This window comes from Apis florea, unplaced genomic scaffold, assembly GCF_048593485.1.
Source record: "Apis florea isolate Af1SG1 unplaced genomic scaffold, ASM4859348v1 contig_2293_pilon, whole genome shotgun sequence".
Lineage (NCBI taxonomy): Eukaryota > Metazoa > Arthropoda > Insecta > Hymenoptera > Apidae > Apis > Apis florea.
Window position 1 is genome coordinate 2,729,978 of NW_028256554.1, and position 24,497 is coordinate 2,754,474.

General features: G+C 42.3%; 1 protein-coding gene and 1 long non-coding RNA gene across 4 annotated transcripts; one reads left to right on the forward strand and one right to left on the reverse strand.

The window, feature by feature from the left end:
* Positions 1-758: 758 nt before the first annotated feature.
* Positions 759-24,491, reverse strand: LOC100863258 (Rad, Gem/Kir family member 2). 3 transcript variants are annotated; one of them, XM_003694654.4, is made up of 7 exons: positions 23,454-24,491; positions 21,595-21,738; positions 16,758-16,935; positions 6,418-6,626; positions 3,724-3,815; positions 2,986-3,178; positions 759-2,511 (listed from the first exon to the last, which is right to left on the reverse strand). In XM_003694654.4, exons 1-7 carry the CDS (start codon positions 24,352-24,354, stop codon positions 2,231-2,233), a joined length of 1,998 nt encoding a protein of 665 aa, XP_003694702.2. In that variant the 5' UTR covers positions 24,355-24,491; the 3' UTR covers positions 759-2,230. The 3 variants fall into 3 exon arrangements, with proteins under 3 accessions (XP_003694702.2, XP_086759685.1, XP_086759686.1); XM_086903560.1 differs by lacking the exon at positions 3,724-3,815 and having other exon boundaries at positions 2,371-2,511; XM_086903559.1 differs by lacking the exons at positions 2,986-3,178; positions 3,724-3,815.
* On the forward strand, positions 11,087-13,322 carry LOC147658240 (uncharacterized). Its single transcript, XR_015290798.1, has 2 exons — positions 11,087-11,902; positions 12,385-13,322. It is a non-coding gene; the product is annotated as an uncharacterized LOC147658240 (long non-coding RNA).
* Positions 24,492-24,497: the final 6 nt, after the last annotated feature.

The window sequence follows — 24,497 nt, forward strand, 5'->3', positions numbered from 1 at the left end:
AGCGCTTATCTAACTTACGAATATTTGTAATATATTGCGAAAATTGTTGCAATTTTCGATCGTTACTGATAATCAGCTGGCCTTTTTTTCCAAAATAATAACATTAATTACAATGATACAGCAAGTTTACATGCACATATACCGACGGAAGGAACCTTCTCCATCCGCCTTGTACGTTTTTAGGCCGTCCCTACTCGATTGAAATTTTTCTTTTTTTTTTCTTTTTTTCTTTTTTCCTTTTTTTTTCTTTTTCATTTCGACGATCCTATCGATACTTTTCTAAACACGTGACACTAGTTTTCCCGGCCAAAAAATCATCTTTGCTTCGTGGAAGGGGAATGGAAGTACGCGTCTTCCTCGATTGTGGAAGACAAATTAAAAATATATCGAAGATGGATCACCCGCTAAATTTATTTTTGATCAAAGCTGCCCTCTATTTTTAATCGCGAAAAATTATACCAGAATTCTCGAGTCAAGATTTCCAGAATGATGCAGGAATCCTTGGGAAACAACTTATTCCATATATATAATATTTTATATTATTATAACTATTAATATTACCTTATATCTATATACATAGTGTCGTATAATAATAAGAAACGTTTTGGACGTCCAGCGTCGCTCGAATTGGACGAAACCAGCGTCCAGCGAGATGAACTAGATGCTTCGATTCTTTTCTCAAAGCTTTTAAATTTCAATCAGAACAACAAAGTTTGCTTCCATCTACGGAAGAACATCCTTGTTTTTTTTTTTCCCCCCACTTGCCCGACTGATTTAATTAATCACGGATCACGGGGATCACGATAAAGTCTCGATCTCTTGGCAAACGTAATCGGTTTGAAAATCGAGCCAGGAGAGGAACGATTCCGTGGATAAGTTTCGAAGTTGACGCGAATCGATTCGTTCCGAAAGCAGACCACGACCCGTCCGTTTTTATCTCCGTTAATAGAAATCGTTTAATCGAGACTGCGTAACCGCAATTATCGGAAAATTCGTTCTTTCTCTCTTCATTTCCGCGCAGGGCTTCTGCACACAGATCACAATGTGAAACGATTGACGTTTTACGAATTACCTCTTACAGAATACCATCGTTGATTCGGTGCAAATTTTATCATATAAAAGCGCGAAATCCCTTTTTGAAATTTGAATTTCGAAAAAATAAGAAATTCACGTATGTATGCCGTGTTTTTTAATTAGAAAGATTGCGATCGAATAAGTTATTCCGAAACACATAGAAAGAAAGTGCAAGTAATAAACCTTGGAGTTCTTTTAACACCTTCCAGCCCGTAAAACCGTTACTTTCCCTCCCCCCTCCAACTTGTGGGGCAAGCGTATCGATCGTATTCGCGAGGAATCACCCAGTATGCAAAGCCAACGTCACCGGTTGCAACACGAGATACGAGGACACGTGTTACTCATTAGATCCTAATAAATAATCGAATCGCGCCACGGGACGCCAAATTTATTCTCGCTGCCACGATTAATTTCCCGGCCCATTCGTCTTCCATTCTAATTTGATAAAATTTTGCGAAACGAGTTCTTTTCGATCGATTCTTATCGGAAAGATTCGATTATTATGCCCCGATTTCTCGCTGACATTCGTCGAACGCCAATTGCCATTTATAGATTTCAATTTCGAAGATTAAAATTAATAAATAATTATTATTATTATGGAGAAATATCGATCGACAAACCGTTGGAAATTGAGCGTGGCAATCACCGGTTTCCTTCGGTTTTAGGAACGGTTATCCACTCGATTGGCAGCACCGCGGAGCTAAGCAAATATTATTCGATCAGAGAGGGGTTGGTGAAAGTTTTCTTGTTTGCGCGCCCATCTGGACGTGGCACGCGCGTAGGCTCCTGAATTCGTTATGAGAGTAAAAACGCGGCTGGAAATCGATATCCGCGGAAAAACCCGATGTACACGGTTCAATCAAACCCCGCCATCTATTAGCTGCATCCATTAGCTCGAACGATTTTAATAAAATCCTCTTAACCCCAGACGATCTCGATGATCCAACTTTTCCATTAATGCGGGCGATGTTTCGTTCCCAACGATACTTGACCGTTTTTTTTTTTTCTTTTTCAACAATGAAATTATCGATTTTTCGATCGACCGCAAAAACATCGCGCAAAGTTTTTCTCCCAACCACGTTGGATGTTGGAAACGCGATCCATGAAACGAATTGGGAAACGAATTGAAACGTGGATCGATTAATCGGCACATCCCTTACAATACGTGCAGATTCTCGCAGCTTTTGCTCTTGCTGTCGTTCAAGCACATCTTGTTCAATATCTCCCTCGCGAGATTTAGGCTGAGCGCCGTCTTACTGCCGTGCAGCTTCGACAGAATCCTCCTCTTGCTACCCTGCCGTTTCAGCTTCTTGTCACGATTCTCCCGTAGCCGGATCTGCTTGAGCACGCCTACCAGAAGCTCGTCCACATTGTGCTGGATACCGCTGGACGTCTCGATGAATTTGCACTCCCTCGACGCCGCCAACTGCTTACCCTCTTTGAAAGAAAACCAACGGTGATTCCGTCACTGGCTTACTCTGGATTTTTATTATACATCCAGAGAAGTTTTATCGAAAACAGTTTTCGTAATAACACTCGCCATCTTTCCTATATTCAATATTGTATTGTTTCGAAAAGTTTGGGGAAGGAAAAGGAAAAAAAGGGGAGGATTGGAAGAATTGATATTTCCGAGAAATCTAGGAATTCGTATTCTCGAGTGGATCCGAATTAATTTGGAATAAAAATGTTTGCTAATTCACGTGACTTGTCGAGAAAATGAAATAATTTCTCGAGGTAAACGAATTGACTCGAACGGATATTTTTAATTCCTCTGGAAATTTAAGGGATATATCTATTCGGTTCGGTAGCATCGGTTTCACAATTATAAACGGTTCACTTTTCGAGAATTTCGAGAATTGAAATTCACGGGTGTTGATTCTGTCCCATCCAAAAATACGAATTCACTCTTACCGTTGGCCGTGATCGTCCGACTTCTCGCAAGGTCCGATTTGTTGCCGACCACGATCACGGATCGTTCTTGCGTGTAATGCTCCCTCCACAGATAGTTTAAAATCTCCTCGGCGACCTGGAAACTCGTGCGAGACACGGTAGAATACACAACGATGCAGGCGTGCGGCTCGTAGGTGGACAAAGAATTCTCGACCTACGCAAAATTCGTTGAAAACGATCAGGCAGGACAATTCTCTAAAACTCTCCCGTCCGCCTATGGCCACGAAAGATCCAAGGATCTTTTTTTTTTTTTTTTTCCTCCCCATTAAATTTTACTTCCAAAACGCGTGCGCGCGAGTAATAAATTAATTAAATATATAAATATATTCTCCTCCTCGAGAAAAGAAATTCACCGTGGGTGAGTGAAAAGGAGGGGGAGGGGAAATGTCGGCTAGCTATTTTCGCTAATTAACCGTCAAATTAATTGAAATATCATTTATTTAGAGAGTTCATTTTCCCCCTCCTTTTCCCTACAAGTTTTCTCGTCGACTCGGCCCTCGTCGTTGTTAATTATTATATTTGTTTGTATCCGTATATTATTTCGCAACTTTTTATCCTTTTATCCTCCCCCTCCTCTTCCCCCGTGGCGTAAAATTGCGTTCACAGAAATTTTTAGCGAAATCTGGCGCGCGCACGATGGCGTGTACGAGGAGTATAAGCGTGGGCGTATAAGCCGTTCGAAACGAGAATGGTACTTACGCTCATCTCCACGTGCGGATGATCGATAAACACCATTTCCGACTCCTCGCCGTCCAACAAAATTGACACCGTCTTCTCGCCGAACTCGTCATCTGCCGATCAATGCACGACGATTCGATAAACGATGCGTGGCAGCAACAACAACAACAACAACAACAAGGGTGAAACGAGGATAGGGAGAGGAGGGGAAGAGGAGTTAATTAATACTTGCTTACGATACGTTTTCGATTCGAATTTAAAAAGATTTAAAGGGAAGGCGGAGAGAGACTCGATGATAAAGGAGAAGACGAACTGCGAGTCTGTCTCGTCGTCGAGCGCAGCCTGGGATGAAGCTGTTCGTTTTAAAAAAAAAACCACCACTCGCAACGAGGAATATACGCGAGGGATTGAAAATTCGGGGGAAAAACGAGGAAAAAGGAAAAGGCATAAACAACGACGTGAACAATGTTGACGGATAACAATTGTAACAATTCTCAAGATACAGGATCTTGAACAAGAAGCGTGCGTGCCAATTTCGAATTTTCGAGTAATTGTTCGTCGAAGTTGATCTCTCAACTTTTAACCCCACCACCCTCGGAGATATAATGCCACTTTGCTTTCAACCGATATACTCTTTGTGCTTTTCTACTTATGAAACGGAAAGAGCGAGTCGAGTGGAAAAGGAATGGCCCCTCTCTCTCTCTCTCTCTCTCTCTTAAATGCGTGAAAAAATATCGACCGAATATAACTCCTGTGCAAAATTTCGATATTAATATTAATATGAAAATTTAATATCTCGTTTCGTTCGAAATTTAATGATTTATTCGCTTGTTTTTATTATGGCGATTTATTTACTTAACTACGTTATAAAACCATATGAAATTCAGCTCGTCTCCCTATTATTATGTTGATCGTAACGCGAAAATTGCGCTCGGAAATAGGATCGTTTTTCGAGGGATCGAATCGATCGATCGATCGTTGAAAAGGCGAAGAATGTAGCGGAAGTTGGCCGTTGAGTATCGTATAATCGGCCGCGCATCGTGTCGAGCGATAATTGTCCTGTAATAAGCGAGACAGGTGTACAATCATAGAGGGGAGGAACGTTAACGATCTACATTGGCAGGGTTACACGAAACCGCCATTATCGCATGCTGCGCGGATCGTGTTCGTTTTAAGCGGAAACCGAGCTTTGCTTGGGAAATCGCGAACCAGAGTTTCCTGTGTGTTATTCAATGAACGAGGATCGATAACTGTAGCTTGTTGTTGTCGGAACGAGAATCAGATGATGGATTAAAGAAAAAATCGTAAACAGTATCTTTTTCATCGAAAATCAGAATCTTTCGATAATCTGTGTAATCCTATGAGTATGAAAAATCATAGAAATTTATACCGGTCGAGAAGATAGATTAGATTAGATTAGACCTTTGACCATCGATCGAGCAAGAGAAAGCGCGAGAAAGAAATAGACAACAAAGAGACAACGTGATCTGGAGTGGAATGGAAGTCACGGCCGCGTTAATTAAACGCAAGAATTAAATTCCACGGCCTCGCGATCGCAGCCGGGTGAAATTGTAAGGACGAAGAGACACGAAGAGAGATGAATCCATTAAAAATGGCCGGATGGAGTATAGAAAGCAGGAGTATCGGAATAACGAAATGCTCGTTATTTACCCGCAACCTTCTCCTCCCCTGTGATCTCGCGCGTGCGTTTATAATTAACGTTCGGCGTAACCGCGAAACTCGTTTAAACCGTGAATGCATCGAGCCTTGCCCGGATTTCTATCATCAACCTAACTCTAAATACGACCGCCTGTCTTCGTTACGCGTAAATAGGAGAAAGGTCCCACTGTCGAATATTCGATCGAACGTAGCACAGACAGACGGATCGCGTGTAAATTTCTCAGGACGAGGACAAACGTGTAGCGCGATCCTTTCTTCGTGGAATAATAATATTATGCGGAGAAGAAATTCGAGAAGAATATCGAGGGAAACTTTTAATAATAATAATAACGATAACTAAGTCTCGGAACATTAGATTTAATCCCCTAATAATCCGGCTCGTGACCAGGCATACGATACGGAAATTTTCTAACTTGTTGTGAAACTTACAAAGTGGGATTATTCAGAATTAATCAGAAACGCACACCTTGTCAACAAACACTTGACAACGGCAAATTTCACGGCAATTTCTTCTCTCTCTCTCTCTCTCTCTCCTTTTTCCTTTCTTCTTTCTTTTTCTTTTTTTTTAATCTCGATCATCTTCTTCTCTCGAGTTAAATTCTTCCATTGGAACTAGTCGCTCGATTCGAGTATGAAATGGAACGAGGACACGGAAGCGCAGAAAGGAGAAATCGTAAAGGGAACAACGCGATGGCGGGGTTATCGAGGCGAAAAGTAAATCTCTCGTGAACCGGCCACAGAACCCACTATGAGCGTATCCCACCGGTGCGAGAGAAGAGTACGAGACTCGTTTCGAGATCTCGTTATCGTGCTTAAAGAAAAAAAAAAAAAAAAAAAAAAATTGCGAAAATAAGAAATCCTCTTTCCCCCTCTAAATGCTATTATTAACGACTCTCCCCCATTAAGGATCCGTACGAATTTTAATCATTAAGATCGAAACCATTGCTGGTCACAGCAATGTGGAAAATGAAAGAAAGTGTACTTAAATCTCGCGATCAAGAGCAACGACCAATTTACCTAGTAAAAACTGCTTACCCAAACTGGCGTCGTACGTGTTTATGTACTCGCTGGTCATGAATTGCGAGACGAGGGCTGTTTTCCCGACACCGGAATCACCGAGCAGCACCACCCGATATTTAGAAACCTCCTCCATCTCTTCGCTCTCCGTGCTATCCGCGCCGACGCCCTGCCCGCTGCAACAGGAACCTTCGAACGGCGATCTTTCACCCGAGACATTGCTATTCCTGGAAAAACAGGAAAAAGTAGCTTCCGAATTCTAATATGCCAGCGGCAGATTTAATTCGCGATACGTGTCAAGAGGACGAGGAAGAGAAGCAGAGAATCGACCGAACGTCAAAGCAATTTCACCTGGGTGGATAACTCGGATTAAAAAAAAAAAGAAAAAAAAAAAAAAAAGATAAAATGGAGTAAAAGTGCGAGGGATGGAGGAGAGGATCGGCCTCGGGTCGGTCTCTTCAATCTAGATAGAATTTTCACGAGAGAGGAAGGTATATGTATGTGTGTATGTGTATGTATGTATGTACGCACGACGGTATGCAAATTTTCCAGCGGCGAACCCTTCCATTATCGATCTATAATTAGATCCTTCCTTTCGAGTTAATAACGTCCACGGAATTAGTTTATCGTTTAAGTATCGCGTATGACTCGAAGGGAGAAGATCCTATTAGCGAGATTTATACCCGAGTGGAAATGGATTACGCGATTCCCTCGTCAAACGCGTACATTTGATATTTTGTTGCATACATAAATAACTTTCAGCTGCAGCAATCGATGCTTACGCAATAATCCTATTATCCCCCCGATGTGAAATCGAACTCTCGTTTCTGGAGGAAGGGGAGGAGGAACTCGTCGTCGCCCCGTACGGGAAGGAGAAATATATGAAATAGCCATTGTGTCCTCTTTGCTTCAATTTCGCAAATTGCATCACGTTGCATCCTCGCATCATCGTGATTCACCCGTTAATTAGAATGACGACAGGAATAAAAAGCGCTTCCTTGAATCGTAGTAGCATCGTTATTCTTTTCGCACGAGCAGCGATCTCGATTGTTGCGCAATTGCTGCTTCGATACGAGCGATTTCGGGAAAGGTGACAAAAGTTTTTGGCATCGAGGCACGACGTTGCGTTATAACCGATGGTGTCGCATAGTTGGCATAGCGATTCGATCGAATAGAGAAAAGTATGGATCGTTATAAATAATCTCCTGCGTGCGCGTTTTTCTGGATATTTCTCTTTTGCGTACGTTACGAAAAGCAGGTCATCCGGAACAGGGAAGGGCAACCAACGAAAATAAGAATCGTGGAATTTGACTCGGGGTCAAGTCTCGATCGAGGTGCCGATCGAGGAGGAAGAAAGATTCCTCTGATAAGTCTGCTCCCTTTTCTCCATTATTGTCGTTCGTTCTTTATGTAAACAGGGAAGGAAGGACCTTCGAAAGAGTACATTTCGTGTAATTGTATCCCGATGGAAAGAAAAAAAATAAAAAGAAAAGTCAAAGGTTAATGGACCGAAAGCTCTCGATTCCGAGCAAAGAGATCGGAATCGATTCCAGCCGCGATTGGATTTCGATGGCGACGAGTCAGCGGAACGTTACACGAAACATTACGTAAATCCGGACAAGTTTTCGAAGAAGCGAACGGTCGATTGCCTATCGGTGGTCGTTCAACGAGACGAAAAGAAGCGACGGATCGGATCCGGTTCGACGAACAAAATTGCTACGATTCCGGAACTCGTCCGGATTCACCGCTGTGTACGCGTTTGCTGAAAAATAAAACTAACTCGGACGAGCAAATTGTTCCGACCGATTCCCCCCGTGTTAGAGATTTTGCGCGCTGTTTTGCTGCTACGTTTTTTTTTTTTTTTTACATGTACGTAGAATCAAAAATTAATCCTTTTTCCTTTTTTCATTTTTTTTTTTTTTTTTTTTGGTATTTTCTTTTCCCTTCCAGTTCAGAAAATTGTTTCTATTTAAAAAAATCCCCCGAGCAGAATCGGAGAAATACACTGCCAGTGACAGTTCGTTACGAGTGACAAATACGTAAGCTGTTGCGAATTACAATTCTGAAATTATCAAAACCCTTTCTATCCCATAAGCGGTGCTCAACCGAACGACAAAAGACAATATCTTTTCTCTCGTTCGTCATTTCGACGATAGTTGAACAAAACCAAGTTTTCCTCCGATCGGTTGCCACGCCGCAAGCTCTTATCGATCGCGTGCCGGGCCAACAGCTAATCAAATTTATGTGCATAATGTAACGGACACAGAGTGGACAGGAGCAGCTCGATCGAATATCTCCTCTCCTTCGTTTCAAACGAGATCTTACCGATTTCCCCTGCGTTGCGTTCAATATGAGTTTCGATTCGATTTTTGAAGGAATTTTATTTATTCGGGGAGGAAGAATTCGAATCGATCGTGATATACAGAGGGAGGGGGAGCGTTCGTGGACGAATAGCACGAATGATCGGAACGCTAAAATGGGGGAAATGTAATTTATCAGTGGCGAGAATTTAAAAGCGGACGCATTAATTGAAAAGCGGGCGACAAATGAAACATCGTTCCGCGCGAACGATTCCGAGCGTGTCGATGGAAAAGCATCCGTGCGTGGCAATATTTAGAATTCCAATAAAGTCGAGATGGATGATCGGTTACTTATTTATACCGTCGATAGTTAATATCCGGCATCATATATCCATCCGTCCATCTCGATACCTCTCCTTGTCGATCCTCTACGAGGCAGGATACGTGCTTCAAAGACAATTGAAATATCTTGATCGGAACGTGATGATTTCCGACGTTGATTTTGCTCCCAACTGCTTCGAACTCGATTAACGTCCTCCGTTGATGAACCTCCATTCATCCAATTGCTTCTTTTTTCGCGCGATCCTGATGGAAACTCGTCTCGATCGAGATACGAACGCGTTGCCAAGAACAATGCAGGGATCGTGCATTCCTCGTCCACATGTCGTGACACGTGTGCGAGCATTTACTTGCGCCAAGATGGCGTTCGAGAGGTTATATATAAATGGAGAGGGGGGAGGAGGGGGGGTGCGAGAGAAAGGGAGAGGAGATATCCGGCGAGAAAACGAAAAATCCGATGCAAATATTTAGGCATCGTCTATTCGAGGAGAGCGGAGAGAGACATGTCGGATCCGATCTCTCCTCGTACGACGTAATAATTCGCGTAACGATCGATCAATGCGAGAAAGAAAAATTCGATGGAAAATCTGCATGCATGGACGTAATAATAAGTTTCGTGACGATTCGATATGTACAAAAGAGAAGAGGCTATTTCCTCGACGTCTTATTTCGAGGTACAATTACACTTTTCAATCGTGAAATTACAAGATTCCTTTCTCTCTCTCTCTCTCTCTCTCTCTCTCTCCTCGAGGAAAATGTGAATTTGTATGCATTAAAACGAGAGAAATGGGATTAAACGTTGGTGACGAATTTAAAAGAAGTGGAATTTAAATAGCAGGTTCAATTTCTTGCATCGATTATAAACGAATTATAAACGAAATATCTCTTCTTTCAATCTCTTTCTTGACTTGCAAACATTTTGACAGATCGATTTTCTAATAAACTGATTCGTTCGACATGGAAATATCGTCTTCGTTGTGAAATCGCGATGCTGTTCCCTTCGACTTTATTTTATCGTCGATGATATTTCCTATCGGAATTGAACGTCTAATATATCTGATAACGCATTGCCACGGAAGGAAGGAAACATAAATTCGAAGAGTTAGCTGTTTCGTAAAAGGTTGATGAGGCAGGAGATGACTTAGCACGGCAAACTTTTCGCCCGATCCATGGAACCGACCGACCCCTTCCTGCGTGAAACTTATTTTCCCGATTCCCTGTGGGATCTCTCTCCGACTAATGCGTTCCACAAACTAACCCGTGACTATTTTCGGGTATTACGAAAGTTTCGAGAGCAAAGCAACCCGTCAAATCTAAAGGAAGTAACGCGCCAATCTATGATGTTGCATAGCGTTAGAAATTTGGGAGGGAGGGGCGAGAAGAGTGATGATCAAAACACGATAAATATATTACAGGAAGATATTGGTTGCGTATTTTTCTCTATAAGTCTTGTCGAGTCGGAATAATAATTACGAGAAATATGTTTAATTTTCCTAAAATTATAATCACGAACACATAGATCTTTCGCCGGAAAGATTCGGAATGGAATTCTCGATTACGAAGTGAGGAAGTGATTTATCACGCAAGTCATTTTTATTCGATCTCCGATCGAAATTTTGCAAAACGAAAGTCACCTTGAACGAGCTCGTTAAATTGCGTAGAAATAGCGCAACCTTACCCACATTTTGTTACAACATAATATAAATAAAAGTATTCTATTCTAGCGACGGATCGGTCTGCCAATATGGTGACGGCTCGCAATCTGTGTGTGATAATTAAGAATGCCGTGTCAAAATTTTCGAACGATTAATCGAGATAAATTCGACGTTGGCTGACAATTATCATCAGGCCTAATTCGTTTCGGGTGCTCGCTCGCCCGGTTTTGGACCGTGTCCACCGCGTCGATTCGACTCGAAATCGCCTCGAATCGTTCCAACCTTCGATGAATCATCGATTACTATTGCTCGGGTAACTGGGAAACGATGATGCTCACCATCGATTCTTACTCATCGAGCAAGAAAATCAGCCTTTTAAATTTAACGTTTCAGAAACGAGGATCGAAAATTCGAAAAAAAGAGGATTATATATAAAGAAGAATCTGGCTACTATTCAAGATTTCTCGATGTAAACAAGTGTTTCTCCGTTGTCAGCGTGATTCAAGTAAACCGAGAGATTTGTGAACATTTTCTGCTCGTAAAGAGCGTGACTCATCCGAGATTCAATGAAAATGAAAATTCTTTTTTTTCTTTTTGAATCGATGCCCAGTTAAAATTTATCTCGATAAAAAATTACATATAAATTCGTTCGACCCAACAAAAGTTCCAGCTTGGAAAACAAAGCGTTATGGCTCCTCTATAACCGAGAATATCGTCTCGCTTACGTACATCTTCGAAAGATCTTCCAACTCGTAGGATAGGATCTCGTATCCGGGACTCGAAAGAAAGTTAAATCATAGCGCGTGGTCTAAATCAGTAGCTGAGAAAGCTGTCTCTGGAAAATCAACGGCGATGACTAACGGCAAGCCAGACACGCGTCACGGAAGAACATTGACTCAGAGCGTCGGGACGCATACGCGGCGAGCCATTCGGAAATTCCACGAATATTCCTCACCGCCACCTCGTAAATGCCGTGAAGCACGCCAAACGTTTTCCCGCCCCTCGTCCTCACCCCTCTAGTCACTCGTGCATCCTCACGTGATCGCGGGCCTTCCCTCTCCATCCGATCGGTCGGGTTTAGAATAACCCAAAGCTCCGCGAGCTTCGCTCCATTCGCGAGTTCGATCTCGAGTCGTTCGTTCGTTCGAGGAAGAGAAGGACAGCCGAAGATTTCAAGAGTTTTCGCTTCGACGATGGAGATCGCGAAAGGTGCGTGGCGCTAACACGATTCGATCGAATCCCAATTCTAACTCGATTCCCTCGATAAATCCTCTCGAAGCTCGTTCGATTTTGATCCAAAGGAGATCGCGTCCCTTTCGAGGAAATATCGCGTTCCTCTATTTCTGTTCATGGAATTTTGCTTTATCGGAATTTTTCTTTTAATTATTAATCACGGGAACGCGAAGAATTTCATTGGAATTTTCTTTACTTTGGATTATACTCGCTTTAATTTAGCTTCGCGATATCGATGATTGTCACACTTTGATTCGCGCGAGGAGGATCGTGATTCGAGAAAGCTTTTTTATTCTTTAAATTTTCAACGCATGACTCGTGTGCTTTCGAACGAAAATACAAGGAAAAATTCTCTTAGTTAAATCTGGAATCTGTCTCCCGTTCAAATTTCTCATCCTCTGCAAGCTTCTTATAGCTTTGCTAAATTAACACGAAACATTGCTTGCATCCGTCCACAGTGAACGAGAACGCGGGCAGTCTCGTGGAGCAATCGATGAACATCACGGCGGAATCAAAATCGGTGGCGACGATGAAATCCGTGGAGAGCGTGCAGACGAAATCCGTAGTCGAGTCGTCGACGTCGATCAAATCCGTGACTTCGTCCTCGACCAGGTCGCATCAGTCGATGGAGTACGAGGAGACGATCGAGTACAGCGACTAACTCTATCCACCACGAAATCCACGCCGAATCCAAGTCCACGAAATGCGACAACGTACCCCTCCTTTCTTTTTTTTTTCTTTTGGCATCGCACAGAGGAAAGTCGAGACGCCATAGATCTCTCCTAGAGTCGAGTGGAGCGCGCCTTGGCGAAGATCCGCCGCCCGAGTTTCGAGGATTCGAGACTGGAATAGCCGAGTGTGGAAATGCGTGGTTTGCTTCCTGTCAGGATTCAAAGGGAAATGCGGTGGAAACTCTGCTCGCGTGTTCCGCATGTTGATTCGCATGGAGTGGGAAGGAACAAGTTGCGCCACGAGGAGATTCGTGAAGATTCGAAGAATGTTTTTGGAGAAGAAAGAAGAGGAGAGGAAAGAAAGAAGATATCGAATCGAGTCGTGGAATTGACCGATCGACGGGTCAAAGTGTGGATGGGGAGATTTCAGAAATAACCGCTCCCTTCTTGAGTTGCTACGAGCGATAATGAAAAAAAAGAAAAAAGAAGAAGAAAAGGAGGAAAAGGAAGGAACGCGAGCTCTGGCTCTCCTCCAATCGGCGTGGTTCATCGCCAAATAACGACTCGCCCCATCCTTTTCTCCCTTCCTCGAGGATCCTCCATAAAGGTCCATCCCCCTTTTAAACGCCTGTTTAAGCCTCTCCATCATTGTCACGTCTCGCGATCCCACACTTCATTGTGAACTTTCGGTTATCTTTGTACAATAAAGTTTCTAAGATATTGTTCTCTGGCTTCGTTCAATCCCTCTTATTCTTCCTTTATATTGTCGCGTCGCAGAATAGCAACGTGATTGCGGCTCGTTATAACGAATGATTTAAAAAGCGAAAGACAAAAGGAGGAAATATCGTTGAAAATTCGTTTAACGATTCCATTCTTTTTCTCAAAGTTCCTTTCTTCTTTTTTTTTTTTTTCTTCTCTTCACTTCCTTCGAGTTTAAACTTGACGATCGATCGTTGCGGATCGATAAACCTTTACCTTGGTCGGAAAAAAATGTCATCGTTCGTCGAAGTCATGGGACATGAAAAGTCAGGGAAGGGCCGATAATTCAAGCTGCGGTGGATTCGATGTCGGTTGGATTCGAGATCCAATTAAACGACGCGAAACGAAAACCGTGAAAGGGAACAAACGATTTTCCTTTGCTCCATCCACGATCGTTTACGGCCCCTTCATCGCGAGAAACGTGATCGAATCAAAAATAGAACGTTTTACGTTTCACGAAGAAAGAAAGGAAAACTCTCGTCCAACTCTTTCAACCGATAGAAGATACTTTCGTTGGAACACGTATGTACACGTCGCTGAGAGATGAGGAGGAAGATTTTTCACGTGAAGAAATAAAGTTGTTGTTGATCCAGTCTCGCGGGCAAAGGAGTAGGTTGCCGCTCACTTGGAGCGAATAAATCGTGTGGAAGATCGAGAGGAACAGAGGGGTTTATTAAGCGAGAAGGAAAAGGGAGAGGAGAGATATGGAGATTTATAAATGATGATTTTTTTTCAGAAGCAGAGAAAGGGAGGAGTGGAGGAAAATCTGGAAGAAAGAAAAATGAACTTGTTGAATGAGAGAGAAACCTACGCTACGAAACGTTGACTGGCATTGATTCACGATCGGGGGATTAAAGTGAATAACGTTATTGTGTAGCGAAATTAATTTTTTCTTATCGGGTCGATCCGGAATGGAATCTTTCGAAAGCAATTTGATAAAATGTACGAGTATAAAGCGCCAAGTTAACCGTAGGCGTAATTCACTGAATCCATTCCGCGTGCCGAAATTAAGTGCTATTCCCCGGGGACACGTGGGGATCGCGCGAGTGAAAGTTTTACAAGTTGCCAAGTTTCGAGGGGTTCCTCCTCCTTCTTCGGATTTTACGACAGTTTCGAACGAGACTGAAGGCTGGTGGAATGCTCGCACCGTGGAAAAAAAGGTACGATATCGACGCGACGATATCGCCATTCCAAATTTTAAGATAATGAATTTTCACGGGGCGTGAAATTAGTGAAAAAAGCTATCGAATGAAAATAGAAAGTTGGCAATTGATAGTTGGCAATCGAAAGATAGAAATTTAGAGATCTTAAAATTAGTTTTATTCCAATGAGTTGTAAGTAAACGTAGCGGACAAAAATTTGGAAAACTTGTCTAGTCTGCGTGGCTTACGTCAAAGTTTCTACCCGAATGTAAAATGTAAAATTTTACGTTCGATTCCTTTTTCAATTTTTCGCTTTTATACGTTAATGACTCGGAACTTTTAATCTCGGTCGGTAATGTAAAATCAGAAATTTTCATCCGCGTTTTCATTCGGAAAAAAAAATATTAACCTACGTGTACAAATTTCCACCGACATCAAACGAGCTTCCGTAAAAAGTAATTTTTTCGTATATTTTTTTTTTTTTTTTTAAGAAGATAAATCAGGTGAACGAATCATATCATATACACGAAACGTGAACGTGTAGGTAATTTCTTCCAACCAACGTAATCTTTATTCATATGATGGCTTATAATTTTTCGCCGGATATCTATCAACTGAACTTTGTTCCACATCATCTTTTTGTTCTACTTTATATAAACTTCCTCCTTTGTTTTCCCACCTCCTACGTGAATAAAGTTGGACTTTCATTTTTCGAACAATATCGGAAAATAAATGTTCTAAATTTATACATATCTCTCTAGCTACGTCACATTCTTCCTTGAAATTTATCTCTTTATCTACAGGAACGACTTGCTTTTCCCTCATCTCGCAAAAAATACCATAATAAACCGTTAAATTATTCATACGAACGTATAAACACAATTTTACCCGCTAGTTTGGATAATCAAAATATCTGTATTTGAAAAATGGAAGAGGAAAGAAAAAAGGAGGGAGAAGAAAAATAGACGTTCAAAAGCACGATCGATTCAGTTTTTATCGCGAGGCAAACCCGACAATCTTATCGTGGCTGGTCATCGAGAAACGCGATTCCGAAATAAACAACAAACCCCTTCCTTCGTTCGTGGCCGAATTAAATTTTCACCGCGCCAGCCCTGATTGTCATAAATTTTTATCCCGAGAATCGGTTTCACCGAGGGGGCGAAAACACCATTCCCATGGGCACGAGCGATACTTCTCTGTCAGGGAAGGGAAGACTTATGGACTCTCGTAACGAAAACTCGAAGGGAATCGAGCGAACGAGAGAAAACGTGTCGCGTCGTGTCGCGTCACCGTTTCGCCGGAAACGTCGTTCTAATCCTTTGTGTTCCATCGTCGATGGAAAAGTGAATTTTTCGAAGAAAATTGAAATGAAAAAAAAACATCGATCGATCCTATCTCTTCAAGTGAAACTGCTCGTTCTGTCGAACGTGAAGATATATATGTATATAACGGAACAAATTATTCGTGACACTTTTCACTTTATCGAGGACACTGGTATGGAATTAGAAAAATAAATTGAAATATGTCGAGAAAGAATTGTATTGTTATATTAATTTTCGTTAAATCCTTTAATTCATTTGCTACGAAGGTACGAAGGAATTTTGGTGAGGATATAAAATTGAGGCAGGCACGAATGAAGGTATTGAAGCAACAATGTATGCAACGAAAGGTTTAGTTGTTTTTATTTTTTACGAAAAAGAAAAATAGATATTAAAAGATATTATTGTTGTAATTGATTTTTATGCGGGTAACGCATCAATCTCTCGTCGATATTTAAAAATTGGTGTCATAGGATATCGATATTTTTAATTCAGACGATATGGATTAATTCGGACAAAGGGTGAGAATGAAATACGATGTCGTGCGATTAACTGTGTAAAAAAAGGATTGAAAATTGAAATTAAATGTCGGGCCGATAAGTCATCCCCTAAACATAGGGGATGGTGATCGATGAAACGTGCATTTCGCTTGTCATTGTTCTAGATCGAAGGATAGGAAGCATAATCGCGCTGGCGGTGTTCGAGGAACGCGTTCGATTATCGGTTTCCCAAATTCCCAAATTGTGAATCGCGCCATCGCGCGAGCGTTTCATCGTTATATAAGCCGATAATTTCTTCGCACCGATTCGAATTATTATCGTTCGAAATTTTTTTTTTTTTTTCATTTACCAAAAATCTTCTGCTTCAAGGATTTAAAATTTTTAATCTTATCCTCGTTCTTATTTATAAATACGTCCATTTTTTTACAAGGATCAATTACCTGCTACTGTTGACCGAAGTATTGCTCCTGCTGCGCCTCGAGATAATCGAATCTCCACGATTAACGACGCCTTTATGGGTGATGCTGAATGCCCGCAGTCTGTACAGATCCTCCCCTGCTCTCGGATTGTACGCTTTCTCTGGCAGGCTGTGTACTCGTGGCCTGATGTGATCCGGCACTGAAACGTATCGATGGACGACGGTTAATTAAAACCAACCTATTAGTTCAAACAGGGCAACGTAAACAGATATAAACGCGCGGATGTTTCATTAATTGGACAGATATCTTCGTCTATCTATATTCTACCGTTCTAACTTTTATCTCTCGATCAACTCTCGGTCGAGATAACGATTCTCTCTCGCGATTCACGTAGGATAAATATATCGTGCACGAATATTCGATCAGTCAATCCAAGATTGACTTTCGAACGAAAGATACAAGGATTTGCGCATCTTGAATTTTTAATTATTTGCCTGAAAACCGATCGTTTTCGATCGCAAAACGAAACCTTCGATTCGCGTTAAACTATCCATCATCGATTCTCCTTTTTTTATTTCCCCCCTCCCTTCTTCCCTTCTCTTCCTCTCTTCCTTTTCTCTCTTTAGGTTTGGAAATTTTCCAATTGCGAAACGATCCTCGTGATCAAAGCGACGCGACACGTGGAACACCAGCCATGCCTCCGCCTTCGAGGGCTTCCCAATTTCCTGTCCCAACAGCTAACTAGCCGTTCCAACGTCTTTTATGTCCGCCTGTCAATTTCCATACGTGCTTCTTTCTTTTTTTTTTTTTTTTTTTTTTTTACGTAACACTCGAAACACAAAGCAACAGCGCGTACAGCAACGTGTGCACAGAGGGGGGAAAAAATGATACTCCATTTTTCATCTCAATCTCGAATTTCGCGTAAAAATTCGCGATTTATCTCTCTGCGTAAATTTGACGAAATTTTGTTTGGTTTCAACAAATGAAACAACCGAACGTTCCCTTCAAATTCAAAAACTAACATTTACGGTGTACAATTTTATTAAACTTTGCGAGAGATTTTTCCTATCCGCGTATCATCTTCAGGGCCAATAATATTATTGTAAACGCGGGCACAATATTTTGTCGGGCGAACCGGCCATCTATCTCTCTTCGCAATCTATTTCACGTTTCATGTATATTTGAATATCAATCTATAGAAATACGAAACGATGAAATACGAATATAGGGAGTCGGCGTTTTAGGGACACTCGTGATCCTGCATTCAAAGGGTGTCTTCCGGGGTTTTCGCCTTGATCACAGCCTGACTCGTACATAAATATATTAGATCTCTGTAGATCTGTCGGATAAGGAATAAATCACGACGTACGTATAGTTTTACAATAATTGTTTCCACGCTTCGCTTTAAAGAAATTGTATTTAATTTCAATTTCAACGCTTTCAATTCTCAAAACTTTATCCTTTTTTCACAGAATTCAAACAGTATAGAACGGTTCCCAAAATTGAATCGTCCCCTTCCGTATTGACAGAAATATTCAGAAATCGAATTCGTGGAAGTCGCTCAAAACGAAGACGGAAAAATGCAAAGATGCACGATCCAAGATTTCTCTATCCAATATTCTCCAATATCTCCAATTTTCTTGCGTTCGACGAGCGACACTGTTCGTTAACTCGACACAGTTTGACACAGAAGTTTGAGATCGAAATGGTGCAAGGGTCCGTGATGCATCGACAAAGGTTGCCTCCATCATTTAATGCGGTTACAACTCGACGAGGCACTCGAGAAGTTCGCCTCTCGGACCGAGTAGCTAATTACGAGGCCGGGTGTAACTTCGCCTCGACGAAATTAACGGCGAATTTTCGTCGATTCCGTGAGAAATTTCAATGCCAGAGAACGGACTTGGATGGAAACACCCTTCGATTAATTAGGCGCGAGTTTTAACCATTTTCCTTTCGCTCGAAACACTCGAGAAAGGAATAAAACTTGGATAAATCGTCGTGACGTGGAAATCGAGATATAGAAGTGAGAGAAAGATGGGAGGAAGATGGGTAGATCATAGTTCGCGCACAATTTAATTATCCGCGTTTTAAGAAAAGAAACACTGGGTGGTCGGTCGCTCTCGAAGAAACAGCAATGGTGAATAATTAAATGGAGATACGAGAATGATAAAAGAAGGGATTTTGAGACGTTGCAGCGTGTCTGACCTCACCCGTCTTACTCTACTTCCTTTACTCTTCCAACCAGATACAAGGTGTATGCGTGTTGGAGTCTAAGTTGACTTTGAATATTGCACGAAAAGGGATCACTGAATCGAATACTAATTCCTCGAAAGAGTTCATCCATTGCTGTTTATACTGTGAATCTTCAGTGATGATCTTCACTTCCATTTAATTGATTGAAATTCTCGATTGACGATCGGTCAGATTCCCCAGAGGACTGGTTACATTCTAATTGATAATTCTGCGGCTTCTGATCGTGATCCCATTCAATTCTAACTTTCTGGAAACTGTCTGTGAATCTTAATTTTCCTTCCAACGATTATTCTCGACGAAAATGTAATAAGAAGAGGGATTTAGAGAGAACGAATGGAGGGTGATTTTCAAGAATGGGGGCCATGATCCTTGCAACTGTTTCTTCGGTGGTCGATCGCAAGCCACTTGACGCGCGCAAATGCGATTTATGAAGTGGTTTCCATTACCATTGTGTCTCAATAGTTTCTGGAATACTTGCTATTAAGAGTTTGGAACGATGTGAAACTTGAAATGCGAAATTGAATTACCGCTAAGAAATTGGAAAGCTAAACTATCGAGAATGTTGAACCTGTTGAAAAAGTGAAATTCGAACTATCTGACTTTATATATCAATGTCTTCTATTCTTAACAATATACGTGTGTTTGTAGAATACGTTTGAAAGACCAGATTCTTCAGATTCCAAAGCAAACACAAGAGTCAGTTAAATTATAAACAATTGAAAATTTATTCTCCCTGCACTCTGATATTTTTGTACACCAACTTTTGTGTCCGTTTAGGCGAATATGTAAATTGCAATAATTTTTTTTATATCTGAGAAGTGATGAAATAAGAATGTTGCGATGCTCTTGAAATATTTACCAAGCGAGTGAAAATACGGTGATATTTTTTTTTTTTTTTTTGCCAACGATATCGCACGTGCCGCGAGAAAGAAAGGAAAAAAAAATGATAAAAATATTCGAGAAAAACCTATCAAAAGAACGACTCGTGCAAACGTTCGTATCTGACTGTTGCATCCTGTGTGCACTTTCTCGGTCATTCTTCCTTTTTCAAACGTTTTGTTCCCGATCTAAGGATTCCTCCCTTTCACGAATATTATCTCCTATATTTTCTCGTATTCACCGCGTTAAATAATACAACTTTTCCTTCAGAGAGGAAAGCTCGCCTGTTATATATCTCTAAAGATTGTCCTTATTATATACTACGCTATAATCCTATTGTAGGAGGCGAGGAAAAATGAGAGAACCTAGTGGAATTTGAAAGCCCGCTCCCTCGCTACATTATTGCTCCTTTATGGCGAACCCAATCTCGCGCTATTATTTGAAAGAGAGAGAGAAAGAGACAACGACATACACGTTTTTAAAGTCTTGAGAATAGTTGTTGTATATGATCGTTTGTTTCAAAAAATTGGAAAAAAAAAAAAAAAAATATCTATCATCATCGACAACAGAAGATCCATTCGAAACAGAATGGATGCACGTTATCACTATTAACGTTAACAATAAACCGATAATTTCCGCGTGGCATCGATTTTCCATACATACGTTTATTAATGAGAATCCAGTTGTTCGAAAAAAAATTCGTTATCGCATCGATCCGTTCGTTTTTCCACCCTTTTTTTTCCCCCCTCCACGCGAATCAATCCGACAACGCTTGCTAATATCTCTGCTTTTAATGCCACGCTCCCCGCGGATCGTCGAAAAGCCTATCGCGATAACTTGTTTACGGAAAGTATTTGCCCGGCGAATTGCCGAGCCACGTAATTAATTTCGAAGCCGGCTTCCTCGATACTCTCGAGGGTAATCCGCCACTTCGATACGATGTGCGTCGTCGGAAAATTTCAGGATGAGCATCGGCAGACGCGTTGCGAAACATTGCGACAGAAATTATTCTTCGCGAAATTATTTCCTCGATCATTCCCTTCGAGACTCGTGTCGGAAACGATTTACTCTTCGATCGTTCGCGGTTGATCGACGTTTCGAGTGTAAAATGGACGTCGAGCACGCGATCGTAAAGTGGAAACAAATCTACGGGGATGGATACTTTTTTCCCATTTCCCTTTCGTTTCGACGGAACGAAATCGGTGCTTAAATATCTAGATAAGAAGAGAAACGTGCCGCGTTTTTCTCAGAGAAGTGATCGAGGAAGTCACTTCTCTTCCGTGAAGATAGGGAAGGAGGATCGAGTCGAGTGCACGCATTTATTTCGGTTTCGCGGAGGAGAGACCTCGTTTCGAATTGTTCGCATTGAAAGTTTAAACGAGGGCAGGCCGGTAACCGCGTCGCTTCCTACGCGATTCAATGTAAACAGCAAGGCGCGATTAAAAAATACGCGTCGTAACAATACCCGTGTCGATAACTTGACCCTGTTTCTGCTGAATCGTTCAATCGTCACGCGGCTGTGTGAAATGGAAAATTTACCAAAGAAGAATCGAAACTCTTGCATCGTAACCTTCCACGTAAAATTTTAATATGCGATTGAAAAAAATAAGATGAAAAGATACCGGTAACAATATACCAATCTTGATAACTCGACCCTTTCTGCTGAGGCAGCGAGACGTTAAAAAAAAAAAAAAAAAAAAAGAAAGAAAAGAAAACGATCGCTTACCGGGCAATTCCAAGAAGTTAGAGGTTCTCCGTTGCCTGGCACGGGGGTGCGCTGTGAAATTCAACGGGCCCACGCTCTCGTTGCTGACGTTCGACAAATTGGAGCACTGGCTATCGCGGGAGCCACGCCTGGACGCGAGATAGGCTGCAACACAGAGAGAGAAAGAAAGAGAGAGAGAGAGAGAGAGAGAAAGGAGAATTTGATGAAACGGTGAAATTTCGGGGCAAGCTTCGAAAGGATTTGGGACCCAGGGGACAGGTTGCGTTGCTGTGGAACGAGCATTGCCGAGAAATGCCGATTCACGGCGATTTCGTTTCCAATCGGCTCGATTCGATCGATATATTCCCGCCAGGATTAAAGATCGAACAAGATTACGGGATTAGCCGGTCGAAATACACGAGCCTGCCTTTCGTTCCCGATGAAAAAGAGGAGAGGGAGAGTGAAAGGGACGATGAGGGAGAGGGGAAAGAATGGAAGGCAGAGTGGAGAAAGATGGGCGAGACTCGCTTTTTCATCCCAAAAAACCTTTAAACGAGAATTCAATTGGGAAAGTGAGACGATCCTGGAAAAATGATTACCTCGAGCCGATTTTTAACCTTCTCTCGGCCTCCCTCCGCGCGTGATCCGCTCGTGAGGCAATAATAAATTATGAAAAATTGTGCGGGGCGAGATTGTTCGGATGGGTGGAATAATAATTTCGAGGGAATATCGAGAATATCGCCGGGTGCAAAGACGACGGTTTAACTTGGCGGTTATTATAATTATGATCTGTCCTCCCCACGCTCGAATTGCAATTTATGAGGAACAAAACTCTCTGATTTAGGAAACAATGGGATATTCGAAGCGGCAAGCTAAGCAAGCAAATTCGCAAGTTCTCGCCTGGAGGGGAGGACGAAATAGTTTCGTGACGAAAATGTGCGTCACGTTTCCAAGATTTGACGAACAATCTCTTCTCTCTCTTTCTCGTTTTTTTTTCTCCCTTCTTTTTTCTTTATAACGATATCGCGTCGCGTAACCCCTTTTCCTACGCTTTATTACGGAACAACAATTCGAGAGTTCGATTGCGTGGGAAAATTCGAAAAAAGCACGCGGCAACTCGAGGGAAATCTGTTCGAGACCGATAGAGGATTAATTAAAACCGATAATCCTGTCATTTATTAGGAGCATCGTTCTAAAAAAAAAAAAAAAAAAAAGAGAGAGAGAAGAGAAGAGGAGAAGGATAAGTATCGTGTAGAATCGATTGTGCAATCGGTTAATAATTTTAAGCCGATCGACGGATCCCTCGTTAATCGGCACGCGAGAGTATTGTCCCGCGCGGATGATCCGCTGTTCGAATAATTAGAGACGTTGGGGAAACGATACATCTCATTAATCGGATAATATAATTTGCGATTTCATCGGTCGTGACTCGCCCACGCGATAACGAATCGATAATTAACTCTCTCCCCTTTGCGCGGCAATAGCCCCCGTTAATTGAATCTTTTTCGCGCTCGTTACATTTTGCAAATGCTTTTAAAACGAGGGGGATTCCTTTGACGGGGGAGTCAAGGACTCCGGATCGACCTACTTTGACCCAACATATTGTTAATTACCTCGCCGCGCAACTTTTTCCAAATTAACTAATAATCCCGATTCTGTGCAACGCAACCTTTATTAACTCGTTTCGCTAGTTATCAAAGATAAATTTCCAATTATACGCATACCTGTGGATCAAGTTTTCTTTTTTCCGTTACAAAAAGAAAAAAAAAAAAAAAAAAAAAAAAGAAACCGCGAAAGTTGAACGAAAATTGAAAAAAAAAGGGGGGGGGGAGAGGGGAAGAAAAGAAAGACGAAAGAAAAAAATCCAAAGAACCACTCACCGAGGCCACCCTTCATGGATCCTCTTCTTCTAGGGCTGGACAGCAGAGTGACTTCCGTGTCGGCGTCCCCCATATCGGTCAAGTCGCTAGTCGACCTCCTCGAGATATTTCTTCCATTCTTCCCGTAAACGTCCTCTTGGCCCTCGCCCTGACTATTCTCAGCCTCGTTCAAACACCCTTGACTGCGATTAAAATGACTGCTCCTCTTCCCCCTCTTCGGACTATCGCCTCTCTCCCTCGACGATCCTCCTCCCTCCACCGAACCTGGCCTCGATCCGTTCTTGTAACTCGCGTTATTCCCCTCCCGCTGTTCCACGCTCGTTTTTTCACGCTCGTGCTTCGGGCTAGACAATCCGATCGCCGCCTGCATACCATCCCTCTTCGATCCATTTAAACCAGAGAAACAAGAGTTCTTACGATGCTCGAAAGGTTTCCCGACCACGCTCTTCCCCGGGACGAAACTCGCGGAGCTGGGCGATCTTGGCGGGATCGCGGGCGAGCCGGATGCGGGGCTTCTCGGTGGATAGCTCATCGTCTTCCCGAGATTCCTTCGGCTCTCCACGAATTGAAATATCGGCGACTTTCTGCCGGGCGAGTGGGGGTTGGGGCTCTTGGGACTCCTGCACCCTTGATGCGAGTAGTAGCTCGGGCTCCTTGGCGGCCCCCTTGCCTCGCCCTCCTTCGACCGTCCAAACTGCTCGAAGTCGAAATTCGTGTTGGGCGTCTCCGGGTAATACTCGGGGGGGAACTCGAAGACGAGGGGCGTGCCGGGCGACTTGCTCACCGACAGTTGCGTGGGGCTTCTCTGGCCACCGATCGGGATTTGCGGTAATTGCGGTAGCTGGCGAGGACTACGCGGCGATTTCAGATGTATCGATTGTCCTGGACTGTTCGTTGCCATGTTCTTAGATTCCTTCTCGCTACTTATTTTTCGCTCTCTTCTCGAGCGAGCTACTTTTTTCTATTCCTCTTCTCCTTCTTTCTCTCTCCGGTTTCTTCTCGTTCGATCTCTAGCAAGAGAAGGCAGGAACAGCCTCCGCCAGC

Coding starts and splice junctions, on each gene's coding strand:
- LOC100863258 (XM_003694654.4), bottom strand. CDS start 24,354: ATGGCAACGAACAGTCCAGGACAATCGATACATCTGAAATCGCCGCGT. Junction 21,739..23,453: donor ATCCATGAAGGGTGGCCTCG/GTGAGTGGTTCT, acceptor TCTGTGTTGCAG/CCTATCTCGCGTCCAGGCGT. Junction 6,627..16,757: donor ACTTCGGTCAACAGTAGCAG/GTAATTGATCCT, acceptor CTGTTTTTCCAG/GAATAGCAATGTCTCGGGTG.